This window comes from Physeter macrocephalus, chromosome 21 (genome assembly GCF_002837175.3).
Source record: "Physeter macrocephalus isolate SW-GA chromosome 21, ASM283717v5, whole genome shotgun sequence".
NCBI classification, from domain to species: Eukaryota; Metazoa; Chordata; class Mammalia; order Artiodactyla; family Physeteridae; genus Physeter; species Physeter macrocephalus.
In genome coordinates, this window is record NC_041234.1 from 8,561,424 (window position 1) to 8,580,112 (window position 18,689).

General features: G+C 41.4%; 1 protein-coding gene across 4 annotated transcripts in view; it reads right to left on the bottom strand.

The window, feature by feature from the left end:
- Window positions 1-18,689, bottom strand: part of PCYT1B (phosphate cytidylyltransferase 1B, choline) — a 122,802-nt gene that overhangs the window by 88,416 nt on the left and 15,697 nt on the right. For 3 of the 4 annotated variants that reach the window (XM_055081882.1, XM_055081880.1, XM_055081881.1), the window contains exon 2: window positions 1,128-1,227. In XM_055081882.1, coding sequence (XP_054937857.1) covers window positions 1,128-1,227 — 100 coding nt within the window. Of the gene's footprint in view, window positions 1-1,127; window positions 1,228-1,705; window positions 1,821-18,689 lie in introns of those variants that run through there. The other variant, XM_024115243.2, reaches the window with a different exon arrangement.

Genomic DNA, 18,689 nt, shown 5'->3' on the forward strand with positions numbered 1-18,689 from the left:
AAAAACTAAAAATAGAATGACCATATGACCCAGCAATCCCACTACTGGGCATATACCCTGAGAAAACCATAATTCAAAAAGAGTCACGTACCACAGTGTTCATTGCAGCACTATTTACAGTAGCCAGGACATGGAAGCAACTTAAGTGTCCATTGACAGATGAGTGGATAAAGAAGATGTGGCACATATATACAATGGAATATTACTCAGCCTTAAGAAGAAATGCAATTGAGTTATTTGTAGTGAGGTGTGTGGACCTAGAGTCTGTCGTACGGAGTGAAGTAAGTCAGAAAAAGAAAAACAAATACCGTATGCTAACACACATACATGGAATCTAAAAAAAAAGTGGTTCTAATGAGCCTAGGGGAAGGACAGGAATAAAGACACAGACATAGAGAATGGACTTGAGGACACGGGGAAGGGGAAGGGTAAACTGGGACGAAGTAAGAGAGTAGCATTGACATATATACACTACCAAATGTAAAACAGACAGCTAGTGGGAAGCAGCTGCATAGCACAGGGAGATCAGCTCAGTGCTTTTCGACCACCTAGAGGGGTGGGATAGGGAGGGTGGGAGGGAGACACAAGAGGGAGGGGATATGGGCATATATGTATGCATAGAGCTGACTCACTTTGTTATACAGCAGAAGCTAACACAACACTGTAAAGCAATTATACTCCAATAAAGATGTTAAAAAAAAACACAGATTTTTAAGAATGATAATAATTATAGTAGCATGGGTTTGTCTACGACTTCACAGTTTAAAAAAATGCTATGGTATTTTTAACGCAATCTAGTTGTCACAAAAACCTTGTGAAGCAGGTACCATTGGCCCTGTTTGCACACGAGGAAACAGATTCAGATTGTTCTCATGACTCGCTCAAGGCAGTACAATGACTAAATGGCAGCGCTTGGGCTCCAACTCCTGTATCCCACGGCAGCTTTCCCTTGGCTACTTTGCTTGGTCTAGTTTATCGCCGTCGGTGTTTACCCTTCTGGCACTGTGCTGTCATCTCTAAATTCATCTCTCCAATTCAAAGCCAGTGCTGCTCAAATAATGATGGCCTTTCTGCCACTTGAGAAGTCAGGACAGGGCCCGTCCGGAGAACAAAAAGTATAGCCTCACCTGGTGTTCCTAAGCGGGCCTGAGCAATGGTCAGTTTCTCATGGGGTGCTTGGCACTGGCAGCTGGTTTCATCTGCAAATGGGGCAGGTGCAGTCAGGGTCTAGAAGGGAAAAAGAGAAAGGGAATATAGTCTGACAAACTTTCCTTTGGCACTAACTTCCCCTGAAGTTTTATTTCTGTTGGCTACACGCATGTGATTAAGTAGAAGATATCTGCTGAGTCTTTTGGAGAAATATTGTACTGTTAGAAATAAAAACGGACGCTGTCACCGAAACCTTTTTTTTTGAATGATGCTTCAGAAATAAGAGCTCTTCAGTGTGTACTATCTGCCAGGTACCAGATGTGGTGCTCTGGACACGTTCTCTCTCCCAGGTCCCACGATGGCTAGCTACTGCTCTCCTCCTATAGGCATTCTATCCTTCTACAGTGCAGGATAATACCATCTCTATATCACAGAAAAGGAAACTGAGGCTTAGCAGGATTAAGAAATATGCTAAGTCATGCCCCTGGAAAGTCACAATGCTCAGCTTTGAGCATTTCACCGACAACGAGGGCAGACTTCAAACATTCAGACTTACCCACACCCGGGGGTACTCGGCTGGAAGGAATGCCATAGTCAGGAGTGTGGCAGACATCTGTATTTCACACACAGCGGCCTGGCCAATCACAAACTCTGACGTCTCCTTAGCGCAAAGGCCAAAGCCGTTATCTGTGCCCGGTGGTGGGGGGGTGCCTAAAAGCACAGCATTTCTGGCGGGCTGCAGATAACTGCTCCTCTGGTAGCTCCCACAGCCACCAACGGCTGGAGGCCCCGCCCCAGGCAGCTTGCGCTGGGGCTCTGGGGAGCGCTGTCAGGGAGATGTAGTCACTTGGAAGTTTGCCCAGGAAGTGGCTCTGCATTTTTGAGTCAGCCTCTTAAAATGAAAACCTCACTCTCTCTAGACAGAGGAAGACAAAGCGAGCAGTATTTTTGTAAACAGGGCAAATGCAATCCCGAAATCTATTTGTAGTCTTTGAACCATGTCCTTACCGTGGTCATCGCTACATCATCTTTAATATTTTTAAAGCTGAAGGTGACGAGTCACTGTGAACATACTGTTGCATGCATACTCATATTGTTGCATGAATTATTTCTTAGAGATAGACACAGGTGTTCCTTAACTTGGGAAGACTCGACTGAAGAATGATCCACATATGTGACGGGGGGGCTGTGGCCCACTTCTGCCATTCATTGACTCATTCACTCATTCACTCACTCAGTCATTCACTCATTCAAATATATGTCAGGCACTATCTTAGAACTGGGGATAGAAGCACGGATAAGACCAGTCCCTACCCTGGAGTAGCCCCTATTCTCCTCTGCCCTGCCAAGAAGCCATCCTGCCCTGTACCCACCCTCTCCCCACTGTAGCACCTTCCACCCTGGGAGCTGGAGTCCTGCCCCAGAGTTCTTCGGAGACCTCCCAGTTGCCTGAGACTTTGTTAAGCCGCACCATTCCATTCGGGACTCTGAAAGCAAACCAAGACTTGAGACATGGATTCTGGAAATCTGAGTCTGTTATTGGTTCTCTTTCACCTACTGTAAGGTGACCTTGTGGGCCATGATGGGCTAGAGCAGTGTTTGTGATGTAACAAAGGGGTTCAGGTGCGGTCAGAAGACCAGAGGCTCTGTAGCCACAAAATGGGGGTTCAAATTCTCTTTCCAGCACTTAAAGCCTGTGTGTTCTAATTTGGCTCTCCTAGTTGAAAGGAACTGATACTAGGGACTTCCCTGGCGGTCCAGTGGTTAAGACTCCACCCTTCCAATGCAGGGGGCGCAGATTCAATCCCTGGTTGGGGAACTAAGATCCCACATGCTGTGTGGCATGGCCAAAAAATAAAAATAAAATAAAATAAGTAGAAGGTAGAAGAAAGAAATTTAAAAATAAATCAAATTTTTTTTAAAAGAAAGGAACTGATACTAAACGTAGCTCAAGAGATGTAAGATTATTTTATGGCTACCCTGGCACAGAAACTGTGGGAATAAAAGGAGGAAAGGGGCAGCGGATTAGCCCCAGAGCGCTTTGCGTCAACCTGGCTGCTCCCGCTCTGATTACTCTATGTCCTTCTACCACGTTAAAGTCTCTGCCTTCTCCTCCCTGATAAACTTCAGCTTGAATATGGCCCATTACAGCTTCCCCAGCCTCCCTTCCCAAGCTTCATTCAGCAACTTTGGGTTGAGCCTTTCAGCCCCAGTTCCTGCTCCTACCAACTTTCTGCTTCTTTCCATGTTTTCCAATTCAAATTCCTAAAGGAAGATCAGATTGGCCAAGCTCATCTTTTCAAACCAGGCCACAACCAGGACTGGCTGGCACTGAGTCAGGTGCCACCTGGGGCCCACCAGCTGTAGCTGGTGAAGGGAGGAGGAGTGGCAAGGAAGGTCATGGGTGGCCTGTCACTGCCTCTTTAGCAGGGGCTGCCTTTGGGGCAAGAAATGTATCTGACTTTGTGTGTTCTTGAAAGGAAGCTCCTCAACTTAGTTGAAACTCAGTTTTATCTGTAAAATCGGTACCTATCTTGTAGGGTTGTTGTGGAAAATAGGGATCATGTATGTAAAGTAGCTGGTACTCAATGACCTGGAGCAATGTTTAGTGCTTCTATTAGTGTTCATTATTATATGTCATAATATATAGTACTATATATTATGATAATTATATCTATTGTGTAGTTCCCCATTGAAACAAGCAAACTGACTCTTGATTGAACTTTTAGGACACAACCCAAATAGGTAAATGAATTGGCAGATGGGGTTAGCTTATATTAATGACTGATTAACCTTTAATCTATGTGGACAGTGACTCTTTTTCACAGGACCTGAAATAAATTACTAATTGGACACCTTTTATGTGCTAGTCACAAACTTTATTAAAGATATAAGGTGTTGCCATTTTCCAAGAAAGCTGTATTCTAGGGAGTGTGAAATCTGGTAATTAAAGTTGTAAAGCAACAGTAGTTACTCAAAGGTGAAAAAAGGTTTATATGCACTGTGCATTTTCTTCTTAATTATTGTGGCCTAGAAGTAGGAAAATGGGAGAAGCAAAGAGATGGAAAGCAGAGAGTATTCCTAAGTGTCCTTGTGAGTCTGTATCATTAAGAGCAGTTGACATGGAGAAGGGGTATTTCTTGTTATGTACAAGGCACTGTGCTTAGAATGGGGAGAATGTAAAAATAAATGAGTCACAGCCTTGTTCTCTAGAACAATGCCTTCCATAATGAGGCAGAATACTTCCTGAGCTGAGATTCAAGCTCTGCATTCAGGAAGACTTTGGTTAAGGCCCAGCTACCATCAACCAGCCCTGTGATTGGAGACAGTATTTTTTCAGCCTAAACATCCCAGTACTCCTCCTCCTCTGAGCCAGAGCAAATCATTTGATTTAGAAGGAATTCTATGCTACCAAGTTGTCTCCTCCACCTACAAAGGACAGACCAACCTCAGGGCAAAATGGGATTAAGAGAGCCAGAGGCTCCAGAGAGGGACAGGGACTGGTCCAACCTGGCCTCCAGGCTCTATACCAGCCTTCAGGAGACCCAGGCCCTCATTTATTCCTCACCGTTTGCCAGAGCTGGAATGGTTGCAGGGATCCTCTCGCCTAGGCCCTACATAAGACATAAAACTGAGGCCCAATAACATAACGTAAAAATCTTTAAGTGCCTATTTAGTGCCATGAATCCGTCTATATGCTATCAAATGTATTAGCTCATTTAATTTATACCACAACTCTGCGAGGCAGGTACTGCCTCCACTGAACTGTAAAGGACCTGTCTTCAACAGTGACACCAAGTGGCAGCAAGAAGCAACAGCAGTGGTAGATCCCTCAGGCTCAGTTACCTTTTTGGCTTCCTTTGAACTGAGGACACACTAGGATTCCTAGACAATTAGGATAAAGGGGCCTCAAAAAGGAGATGCTGCACTTCCTGCTAATTAGAAAAGTGAGGGGGCCAAACAATTAATTGAAAAAACAAAAGCATGGGACCATATTTTTACTCAGACTTAGTGAAGTAGGTCAGATGACTTACATATAAACAAGCCTCAACTTAGACTCCAAATCACCAGATCACACAGTCGAGTGTTTACCAGCACATGCTATGTGTTTCATATGATGCTAGATGTTTGTAGGGTGGATAAGTCAGGGAAGGAAATAAGAAAGGGAAAAACAGAATTGGCTCTGGGGCAGCAATCCTCAAAGGCGAAAGGTGGCCTGTTTAGAATGGGAGGAGGTATTAGTTTAAAAAGGCATATTCAATTTTTAGTAATTTTATCTATGGGGAAAAAACTCTACCCTTTTCAACCTACAGGTCATAGAAATTAAGCCTCTTGACTGGTAGAGATCATCAGAGGATAGACTATGCCCCCCTAGGAAGCCATATTCCAAATTTGGGGACAGAGAGGCCCATGAAATTTTTATGTTTACTAGAAGAGAGTGAGGATTTTAAAGGGTTAAGAAGCCCTAGCCGGGACTTCCCTGGCGGTCCAGTGGTTAAGACTCAGCGCTCCCAGTGCAGGAGGCACAGGTTCAATCCCTAGTTGGGGAACTAAGATCCCACATGCTACAGGGCGCAGCCAAAAAATAAGCCCTGGCCCAGAGCCCTGGACTTCACATGTACAAAGCCCTTGCCAGGCCACACACTTGGAGCTAGACTGCAATAAAACTTCTTTCTACCTAATTTAAGAGTTCACAACACCCAGTCATTGCATGTGAACATGTTGCCCATTTGTCACGCAAGTTCTGGTTATGTAAACGACATGGTAGTACCATACCAAAGCCATATACCCGTTGAGCTTTTAAAGGGAGAAGATTAGATACTGGGCATTTCATTTGCAGAATATGTTCAACTGGACATTGTCAAATATTTACTTAAAACAAAAGGTATTAGGCACTATATAAACATGACTCGAGTGCAAAACTGGTCGGCAGAACCTCTATTTATGCAATAGGCATCCCTGACTGACGACTGGATCAATCAGACAGCAAGCTAATCAACCAATCAGAACTTAGCATACTACTGCTGATGGTGACAGGCCAACTGCAGAGTTGCTTGTTTAAGCTAAGTTATTTACTTATTTATTTATGGCTGAGTTGGGTCTTTGTTGCTGCGCACGGGCTTTCTCTAGTTGTGGCACGCGGGCTTCGCATCGTGGTGGCTTCTCTTGTTGCAGAGCACGGGCTCTAGGCATGCGGGCTTCGGTAGTTACAGCATATGGGCTCAGTAGTTGTGGCTCGCGGGCTCTAGAGCACAAGCTCAGTAGTTGTGGCGCATGGGCTTAGTTGCTCCACGGCATGTAGGATCCTCCCGGACCAGGCTCCAACCCATGTCCCCTGCATTGACAGGAGGATTCTTAACCACTGCATCACCAGCAAAGCCCCAAAGCTAAGCTCTTTTCAATTACAGTGAGGCTCTCCAGTCAGACAGGCCTGAGTTCAAATCCTACTTCCATAAATCAATGGCCATTTGATTTTTTAAACATAATTTTTTAAATATTTATTTATTTATTTATTTTTGGCTGCGTTGGGTCTTCATTGCTGCGTGCAGGCTTTCTCTAGTTGCGGCAAGCGGGGGCGACTCTTCGTTGCAGTGTGCAGCCTTCTCATTGCGGTGGTTTCTCTTGTTGCAGAGCACGGGCTCTAGGCGCGCAGGCTTCAGTAGTTGTAGCATGTGAGTTCCGTAGTTGTGACTCCCGGGCCTAGAGCACAGGATCAGTAGTTGTGGCGCACAGGCTCTTCGTTGCAGTGTGCAGCCTTCTCATTGCGGTGGTTTCTCTTGTTGCAGAGCACGGGCTCTAGGCGCGCAGGCTTCAGTAGTTGTAGCATGTGAGTTCCGTAGTTGTGACTCCCGGGCCTAGAGCACAGGATCCGTAGTTGTGGCGCACAGGCTTAGTTGCTCTGCGGCATGTGGGATCTTCCCGGACCAGGGCTGGAACCCATGTCCCCTGCATTGGCAGGTGGATTCTTAACTACTGCGCCACCAGGGAAGCTCCAGCCATTTAATTTTCTAAATTTGAGTTTTAGAAAACTGCTGGTTCTTAACCTCTCTAACCTTCAGTATCCTCATCTATAAAAGGACGATAATAAAATGATCTATCTCATGAAGCTGCTGTGAGGAGTAAATGAAATGACATATGTGTGATTAATATCTACCTTCTGCCTCTCCAGAATCTACTTTTTCCTCCCCTTATCTACTCCTCTCTGTATGGCTTTCTGTATGGACTGCACCAATAAGTTCCCTTGCCTTCCCGCTTCCAGTTGGGTTGGGTCCGTGGGAAGCATGCAAAACGCTGGAGGGTAGGACAAGAATGAGCTCAGGATACTCATCTCCCTGGCATCCTCCCTGATAGGAAGCCACAGCTCCATGAGGTTTTGGTAACCACATTCTCCCCCTGCCCCTTCATGCCTAGGAGTGGCAACCCCCAAGTGTCCCTAGGCCTCAGGTACCATACTATGCCTTGACGTTTCCTTAAACTCTGCCCATGCCTTTGTAAATGGTCCCTTTGTTAACCTCTCTTCAAATTTCCCCTTTAGAGAAGGCCGTCTATGTCTCGACAAGGACTTGACTGATAGAGTACATATAATAGTCTGAGGCCAGGCTCAATAAATTTAGCTAGCAAATAGTGATGAGGCATGTTAGAAGCACAGAAATCAATTGAAAAGTGAATTACCCATAGTTAATAAAGCCATAACTGTCTCAAGAATGTCTTCCAGCTGGAAAGACTTTTACGACAGAACATTTTAGTCAGGATATGCAAGAGACAAGAGCAGGACTTCGGAAAGAATCTACTTCCCCCACGGAGGGCTTTTGCTTCAGGACGGGCCAGCTTTAGAACTGCAAAATCAGAAACACAAAAAGATGGCACAAAACTCTTCCCTCAGTCTCATGCTGTCAGGTCTGTATTTATCCGTCACTGAATATATATTTTTTAAGGCCTGATTTTATTTGGGATCAGAATATTAGTCTTTTGAAAACAGAGAGGAAAGAAAAAGTAGGTCTTAGAGTTGACCAGAGGCCCAACACATATGAATCACTGGAGTCTTGGACTGTGTTATTGACGACGTAGAATCTCAGATCAGGCAGGTGGTGCAAAGCCTCGACAGATGCCAGTGGAGCAGAGGAAAAGGAGACCCAGTACACGGCTCAGCACCAAGAAATATCCATTTTTCATTTAGCTAAGTATGGTACGCACATATTATGAAGTAATAGGCACCATTAAAAACAGCAAGACAGATACATCTGCACAGACAGGGAACGATTTTGAAGACATTTTGTTCAATGCAGAAAGCAAGTCACAAAACAATATGTCTACTGTGTATACATGTTATATAGTATGATGTCATTTATGGATAAAGAGAGAGAGAACTAGGTAATTGTGTAGAAACAGTTTAGAACTGTGCTGTCCAATGCCTAGCATTAACTGTATGTAGCAATTTAAATTCAAGTTATGATTGATTAAATTTATATGAAACAAGTCAGTTTCTCAGTCCCACTAGCCACATTTCAAATGCTCAATAACCACGTTTGGCTAGTGGCTACTGTATTATCACAGATATAGAACATTCCAATCATCACAGAAAGTTCTATTGGGCAGCACTGGCCTAGAAAAATACACAACAAATTTTTAACTGGAGTTACCTCTGGGGAAGAAGACAGCATCACAAGAACAGATGAAAGAATGTTTTCATTGTTTACTCTGTATATATCTCTTATTTTGTTTACTTTTTACCATGAGAACACATTCATACAATGTGTCTAATTTAAAAATAAATTTAAAGAAATATCTCCTACCCTGTGAATTCAGAGATGCAGGAAATTTAACCAAGGATCAAGTGACTTGAATGTAATGGGGGGAAAGCTATTTAACAGGAAATGAGTACTTTAAAAAATAACAAGTATTATCCATAAACTCACTGTTAAATGACATTATTCCCAGGTATGTGGAATGTTTAAAACTCATTTGAGCTTTTAAAAACCATTTAAGTTGTCTTCAGGCTTCCCTGGTGGCACAGTGGTTAAGAATCTGCCTGCCAATGCAGGGGACACAGGTTCGAGCCCTCGTCTGGGAAGATCCCACACGCCGTGTAGCAACTAAGCCCGTGCGCTACAACTACTGAGCCCATGTGCCACAACTACTGAAGCCTGCGTGCCTAGAGCCCAGACTCCGCAACAAGAAAAGCTACCACAATGACAAGCCAGCACACTGCAACGAAGAGGAGCCCCTGCTCGTTGCAACTTGAGAAAGCTGGCATGCACCGATGAAGACCCAGCGCAGCCTAAAATAAATAAATTTTAAAAATAATAATAAAAAATAAATTGTCTTCATAGTATCCACCCATCATTTATTTTTCCAACAAACACTACTTGAGTTCTTGCTGTATTCCAGGCATTATTTTAGGTTCTGAGGATACATAGGAGAACAAAACAGAAAAAAAAAAAACAGAAAAAAATCCTGCCCTTGTGATGCTTAAAGATGATAAACAACAAAAAAAGATTGTAAAATGTGTAGTATGTTAAAAGAAGATAAGTGTTATAGGAAAAAAATAAGGCAATGAAGGGAGAAAGGGAGTTAGGGGGTATAACTGTAAATAGGATAGTTAAGGAAGTTGATATATGTGTAAATATATAAAGGATCAATTGAGCCATGTGGTAAAAGAACACTCCAGGCAGAGAAAACAGCAAGTGCAAAGGCCCTGAGGCAGGAGCATGCCTGGCTTCTACCAGGAATAACAAGAAGGCCAGTATGCCTGGAGGAAGTGAGTAAAAAAGAAAAGCAGTAGGAAATACAGCCAGAGAGGTGAGGCTGAAGGAAGGCGATGGAAGGCACCCAGCGGTGTGGGGTTTTTAGGATGCTATAAAGACTGGCTTTCACTCTGAGGAGATGGGAACCATTAGCAAGTTTTGAACAGAGAGTGATATGATCTAATTAGTTTTAATAGGACCACCGGGCTGCTATATTGAGCACAAACTACAAGTCGTCAAAGGTAAAAGCAAGAAAACCCCTGAGACATCTGGTATCATAACCAGGCAAGAGTAGATGGAGGCTGGGGCCAGGGTGAGGGATGGCAGTAGAAGTGGTAAGAAGTGGTCAGATTCTGGATAGATTCTCAATAAATAAAATTTGGAATTGATTGGATGTAGAGTGTGAAAGAATGAGAGGAGACAGGATAACGCCAAAGTCACTGGCCTGCAGAACTGAAAAGATGGCGTTGCCATTCCCTACGATGAGGAGGACACTGGAAGCGTAGGTTTGAGGGTGGGAGGGACAGGATGGGGAGATCAACAATTCCATTTTTGAACCTACTCTTTTGTATAGATTTGTTTAATCTACAACAAATGAGGCAAGAATATACAATGGGGAAAAGACAACATCTTTAATAAACAATAATGGAAAAACTGGACAGCTACATGCAAAAGAATCAAACTGGACTACTCTCTCACACCATACAGAAAAATAAATTCAAAATGGATTAAAGTCTTAAATATAAGACATGAAACCATAAGACTTGTACTAGAAAACACAGGCAGTACGCTCTTTGACACGGATCTTAGTAGTATTTGGGGTGGGGGGATATGTCTTCTCAGGCAAGGGAAACAAAAGCAAAAATAAACAAATGGGACGACATCACACTAAACAGCTTTTGCACAATGAGGGAAACTATCAACAAAATGAAAAGATCACCTACTGAATGGGAGAAGATATTTGCAAATGATATATCAAATAAGGGGTTAATATCCAAAATACACAAAGAACTCATACAACTCAACATCAAAAGAACAAACAACCCAATTAAAAAATGGGCAGAGGATCCAAATAGACATTTTTCCAAAGAAGACATTCAGATGGCCAACAGGCACATAAAAAGATGCTCAGCATCTCTAATCATTAGGAAAATGCACATCAAAACCACAATGAGACAGCACCTCACACCTGTCAGAATGGCTATCATCAAAATAAAAAGAAAAAACATGCGTTGGCAAAAATGTGGAGAAAGGGAATGCTTGTGTACTGTTGGTGGGAATGTAAGTTGGTGTAGCCACTATGGAAAACAGTATGGGGGTTCCTCACAAAATTAAAAATAGAACTACTATATGATCCAGCAGTTCCACTTCTGGGTATATATTCAAAGAAAACAAAAACTAATGAGAAAAGATATACGGACCCCTATGCTCACTGCAGCCTTATTTACAATACCCAAGATACATAAGCAACCTAAGGGACCATCAATAGATGAATGGATAAAGAAGATGTGGTATGTATGTATACATGTAAATATATATAATATAAATATACGTGTGTATACATATATACACATGTGTATACATACACGCGCGCGTGTGCACAACGGAATATTACTCAGTCATTAAAAAAAAGAAGGAAATCTTGCCATCTGCAACAACATGGATGGATGTAGAAGGTTTTATGCTAAGTGAAATAAGTCAGACAGGAAAAGACAAATACTGTATGATTTCACTTATAAATGGAATTTTAAAAAGAAATGAACAAACATAACAAAACAGAGTTATAGATACACAGAACAAACAGGTGCTTGCCAAAGGAGAGGGGTGTGAGGGGAGGAAAGAAATAGGTGAGGGAGATTAAGAGGTACAAACTTCCAGTTGCAAAATAAATGAGTCATGGATATGAAATGTACAGTGTGGGGAATACAGTTAATAACTGCAATATCTTTCTATGTTGACATACCATAACTAGACAGTGGTGATCATTCTGAAATGTATAGAGATATCAAATCACTTCATTGTGTAACAGGAACATAGTGTTGTAGGTCAATTATCCTTCAAAAACAAATAAACAAACTCATAGAAAAAGAGATCAGATTTGGTGTTACCAGCGGTGGTGGAGGGGGAAATCGGATGAAGGGGGTCAAAAGGTACAAACTTCCAGTTATAAGATAAGTAAGTATTAGGGATGTAATGTACAACATGATAAATATAATTAACACTGCTGTATGTTATATATGAAAGTTAGGAGAGTAAATCCTAGGAGTTTTCAACACAAGGAAAAACTTTTTCTATTTCTTTAATTTTGTATCTATCTATAGGAGATGACAAATGTTCACTAAACCTATTGTGATAATCATTTCATAACGTATGTAAGTCAAATCATTATGCTGTACACCTTAAACTTATAGTGTATATGTCAAGTATATCTCAATAAAACTGGAAGAAAAAAATTTCACACATTTTATTTGACATGCCTATTAGATCTCCAAGTGGAGATGTCAGGTAGGCAGTTGGTTGTACAAGTCTGGAGTCTGGGACAGAGGACTAAGCTAGCAATACAGGTTAAGAAGCAATCAGAATATAAACGATATTTAAAACCACTAGACTAGATTCATTAATTCACCTAAGGGGGTGAGTGCAGGTTGAAGAGAGGTCCTGGTGGGCAGATGAGGAAACAATGTATATTTATGGCCTGTCTCCCCCAACTACTATGGAAACTCCAAGAAACAGGGACTAAGTCTGCTCTACTCACTACTATATCCCTACTTCCTAAGGCAGTACCTGGTGTATAAAATGTCCTCAATAAATATGTGTTGAATGGGGGAATTTAAAGTCACTGGAGAGAGAATGATTATTGATAAAAGAACCGGAGAGAGAATGATTATGAATGAAGATTACTGATAAAGATTAAACTCACATAATAAAAAAATAAATACACTTATCAATGTTCCATAACTTTTCTTATCATCATGATATGTACTACTAGGAACTTGAGAAGAGAAAGAGAGGAAGGCAAAACTTGTAAGAATTCTGTTTGCCAAATACAATCATTGTTAACATTTTCTACATTTCTTTTTCAAGCTTTCTGATAGGTTATATATACATTTTAACAACTTTGGAATCTTACTGCATGGACAGTTTTTTTCACTCAATACATTATGATTATTTTATCATATCATTTAAATAGTATTCAACTTCATTATTTTTTTTATTAATAGACTTTTTTTTTTTTTTTTTTTTTTTGCAGTACGCGGGCCTCTCACTGCTGTGGCCTCTCGCGTTGCGGAGCACAGGCTCCCGACGCGCAGGCTCAGCGGCCATGGCTCACGGGCCCAGCCGCTCCGCGGCATGCGGGATCCTCCCGCACCGGGGCACGAACCCGCGTCCCCTGCATCAGTAGGCAGACTCTCAATGACTGCGCCACCAGGGAAGCCCTCTCACTAATTTTAATAGCTATAAAATGCTCCACCAATAGAAAAACCATAGTTTCTTTAAGTATTTCTCTGTTGTTGAATATTAAGCTGCTTATATTTTACTAATAGAAATAACTTTCCGGACATAATTTTGAACCTCTGATTATTTCCTTAGGATAGGAGTTGAATTACTTAGATCAGGGGTATGAACATTTTAAAGATGAATATTTAAAGAACACTTTAACATATATGGGCAAATTACCTTCTCCAAAAGCTGCATCACTTATACTCACATAACAGTGTATGAAGGCACCTATCTTGCTGCCATCTCACTGGCTTTATTATCTTTGTCAATTTTATAGATCAAAAATGGCATCCCGGGCTTCCCTGGTGGCTCAGTGGTTAAGAAGCCACCTGCCAATGCAGGGGACACGGGTTTGAGCCCTGGTCGGGGAAGATCCCACATGCCGCGGAGCAACTAAGCCTGTGCACCACCACTACTGAGCCTGCGCTCTAGAGCCCACGGGCCACAACTACTGAGCCCACGAGCCACAATTACTGAAGCCTTTATGCCTAGAGCCCATGCTCCGCAACGAGAAGCCACCGCAGTGAGAAGCCCGCGCACCTCAACAAAGAGTAGCCCCCACTCACCGCAACTAGAGAAAGCCCGCGCGCAGCAACGAAGACCCAACGCAGTCACAAATAAATAAGTAAAAGCAAATTCTTTTTAAAGGGCATCACGCTGTTTCAACTTGAATTATTTTGATTACAAGAAAGAGTGAACATTTTTCAAATGTTTATTAGTCATTTGTACTTTCCTCTGAGAATAGTCTGTCCTTTGCTCATTCTTCTATTATTGAGAATAAGTATTTTGAAGTTAGTTAAAAGCAAAACAATAGTAGTTTAAAAACTATCTTAAATATCTTTTAAAAAAACACATTTTCCAACTTTATCTAGAATCCCCTTACAAGAATTCCATCTTTTAAAACAATGTGTAAACACCCACATCTAGGTCAGGCTAGTAATTACTGCCCTTCCAGCAATCAGGGATCAGAATTTTATTATGAATTTTATTATACACTTAAAACACTGACCATCCATAATCCGTAACTCCCCCCACGTGCCCACCTTCCAAACCCTACAGCAGTGGATTTCAAAGAGCTGGAAGACTCTTAGTACTACAAATAATACCACGTTGCATTGATTCTAAAATGTACATTTTGCCCCCCATTTGAACATGTCTGAGATTAGAAGAGGTCTTGCAATAAATGACTTAAAATCCATGTTGGCCATTTTATGACACTTTAAGACCTCTGAAAGGGAAGCGTGTCTTACAATTAATGACTTCTTAAAATTAAGAAATGCATAGATGCTACGCACAATAGAAAATAATCACCTTTACCTAGAGATAAAAATTCCATACACTAAATTAATTTTTTCTTAGGTAATTGAGCTCAAGGTGTTTACAATGAGTACCAATAATAATCTTATTTCTTATTCATCTCCATCTCCTTCCTCATAGGACTTGAGGTGACTTTTAAAAAAATGAAAGTTGGGACTTCCCTGGTGGTCCAGTGGTTAAGACTCCATGCTTCTACTGCAGGGGTGCGGATGTGATCCCTGGTCGGGGGAACTAAGATTCCGCATGCCGTGCAGTGTTGCCGAGAAATTTTTAAAAAAAAAAAAGAAAGAAAGAAAGATAAAGATAATTTAACAATAAAAGCCATCATAAAAAATAAAAAATAAAATAAAATAATGGAAGTTTAAAATAATAGTTGCAACATGTGGGTGAGGATGGAAACAGGGGTTTTGAAAAAAGGCCCAGGGTGAAATGAGCACACAGGAATGTCTATCATGGTCCTCTACATTTCAGGGGGCAGGGCACAAAAATGGCTTTAAGCTCCCAGCAGTCAAAGCAAAGAAGAAGACAAAGTTAATATTCTCTTTAGGCAAAACCCAAAAGAGACACTGAGGAGAAGCACAGCATTTCCTGATGCCAAGTTTTTATTGAAATTCCTCCCATGGTGCCTTTATAAAGGGCATGTTGGGTGATGCCATAGCGACACCAACATATTCAACGACATCCTCCTGATAAAGACAATCCTGTTTTTTATGTTTGTCTCTGTAGCACCCTCCCTGTAAGGCAGAGCCCCAGAACCAAAAAGCAGTTCAAAAAAGCATTTCTACAAGGGGTCAAACATGCAGTATGAGAATGCAATTCTCTCACTCATGGATGGATCCAAGGGCAAGATTTAAAATATGGAGACCGGGGTTTTCTAACGTGGGATGCGCAAAACAATCCATTAGAGAGCAACACTTGTGTCTAAATTTATTTTTTCATGTTAAAAAACAAGAAAGGAAGGATTACTAACAACCAACTATAATTTCCAAAATTACCCTGGTGCCCCATCTCTGTCAACATAAAGTCTACAAGGTGCTCCAAAGGAAGAATGCAAGTCGTTACAACAGAGAATGGTGGCCTGGGTCCCCTGATATTTTCATTTACTTTCGGCTTACTGCAGTAAAATACAGTTCACCTGGGCCTATATGAGTGCCTTTGCGGATTATATTACCTAGTTTTAACTAAACCAATGCTCACAAGATCAGCAGGTGGCTTAAAACGTTTCCTGCAATGAAATAGGAAAGTAAAGATACCATAAGCACAAACTAACACCAAAAAGGTGGCCAAGCTGACCCTTCTACTCTTTGTATAAGTTCTGCACCAGCCACATTATCAGGTGTGAACAATGATGGCCTCATTAGATTTGACAAAAAGACAGCTGAATCAAAAAGATCGCAAAGAAGACTATTTGAAATATGTGCTATTAGCATTAAACTTCACCTGGAGCCCATATTGTACCTTGAGATATTAGCTAATGATGGTATGAAACTATTGTAATTACCATGATACTTAAAAATGAAGCATTCAGAACATGAGACAAATCTCTTTGATTTTTTTCAGCAACATTTCAAGATGTGATACTCAATCCTGTACTTCACAAAATAATGTTCCATGTAATGATAAATGTTTAGAAGCCTTTTTCGAGTTGCTACAATTCAATAGAGAAAAACCAAAAGTCTCATTGCAGAAACACCTGCTCTTCAAGTCACAGTAAAACTAGCTGCTCTAATGTGTAGAAAAAAAAATGATGTCAAACAAAAATGCATTCCTTAAAAAAAATGCATTCCTTTGTCAGCAAATATATTTGGAAGACATATAGAAAACATTGCTGAAGACTGGAAGAAACAAGCATTAGAACAAATTATGCAGTGTGGGAGGTTTGCTATACAGTTGGATGGAAGTACAGATATTTCTAACATGTCTCAGCTTGAGGTATTTGCTAGATTCTATTTCAATAATAAAACCCTTTTTTTCTGAGCCACTAAAGATCTTCCAATGAAGAAAGATTTTCCAAAGAAAGATGTTCCAAAGAAAACTGGTTCTGCAAACTGGATGACTTCTTTAAAAAAAAAAAATACATATATGGAAAACCTGTGTAAGTGTACCTGCCAACGAGGTGATTGCTTTGCTCTTGAACCCTGACCTCCCACCTTTTTGAGAAATACCTCTCTGTCTTCTTTCCATGGCCCTTCCTCTATTGACTCTCTAAATGTTGTTTTTCAAGGTAACATCCTGGAAGACTGTAGGGTAAAGTAGATTAATTTAACCAGACTGCATATGGAGATAGGCAGATACAGGGAGGATTCTAACTGCTTTAACCACGGCTCTTCATTTTCCTTCCCTTTAAAAACCTGACAGGACGGCTCAGGGTCAGCTTTTCTGCAACTTGCAGGATTATCCTGAGGCACCCTTACCAGCTAACCAATTCCATCCACTTCCTTCTGAGCCTACAAACCATGAAGCCAGGCCACTGTTAGACAACACATATAGATTGGGCACCATGGATTTTAATTCACAGATTACCTGACTAGGGCTGGATTGGTCCTAGAAATAAGGCAAGTTTAGTTCAAGGGCTTACCTACATTCTCTTTGGGGTTGGGTATACTGACTCCTGGAAGCACTGAGCACATTGAAGCTCTGTTAGCAGCCACGAGCTGTAACTGTAGGTAGGATCTGATACTCTTCCCTAGAGTGTTACCTATTAGATGACCAGAATTGTTTGGAAATGGGAAATCTGTGGTGGAGCATACTCTCTCCCGATTATGGTGATCAGAATATCTTTAAACTTAAACTTAACTAATAACATACATACAGATTCACAGAAAGACAGACAAAATGAAAAGGCAGAGGGCTATGTACCAGAGGAAGGAACAAGATAAAACCCCAGAAAAACAACTAAATGAAGTGGAGATAGGCAACCTTCCAGAAAAAGAATTCAGAATAATGATAGTAAAGATGATCCAGGACCTCGGAAAAAGAATGGAGGCAAAGATCAAGAAGATGCAAGAGGGCTTCCCTGGTGGCGCAGTGACTGAGAATCCGCCTGCCGATGCAGGGAACACTGGTTCGTGCCCCGGTCCAGGAAGATCTCACATGCCGCGGAGTGGCTGGGCCCATGAGCCATGGCCGCTGAGTCTGTGCATCCTGAAATGCAAACTACACTACAAGGAATCAATAGCCAAATAACTGAGGCAGAAGAATGGATAAGTGACCTGGAATAAAGAATAGTGGAATTCACTGCCACAGAACAGAATAAAGAAAAAAGAATGAAAAGAAATGAAGACAGCCTAAGAGACCTCTGGGACAACATTAAATGCGACAACATTCACATTATAGGGGTCCCGGAAGGAGAAGAGAGAGAGAAAGGACCCGAGAAAATATCTAAAGAGATTATAGTCAAAAACTTCCCTAACATGGGAAAGGAAATAGCAACCCAAGTCCAGGAAGTTCAGAGAGTCCCATACAGGATAAACCCAAGGAGAAACATGCCGAGACAGAGTAATCAAACTGACAAAAATTAAAGACAAACAAAAATTATTGAAAGCAACAATGGAAAAATGACAACATACAAGGGAACTCCCATAAGGTTAACAGCTGATTTCTCAGCAGAAACTCTACAAACCAGAAGGGAGTGGCACAATATATTTAAAGTGATGAAAGGGAAGAACCTAAAACCAAGATTACTCTACCCAGCAAGGATCTCATTCAGATTCGATGGAGAAATCAAAAGCGTTACAGACAAGCACAAGCCAAGAGAATTCAGCACCACCAAACCAGCTCTAGAACAAATGTTAAAGGAACTTCTCTAAGTGGGAAACACAAGAGAAGAAAAGGACCTACAAAAACAAACCCAAAACAATTAAGAAAATGGTCATAGGAACATACATATTGATAATTACCTTAAACGTGAATGGATTAAATAGTCCAACCGAAAGACACAGACTTGCTGAATGGATACAAAAACAAGACCCATATATA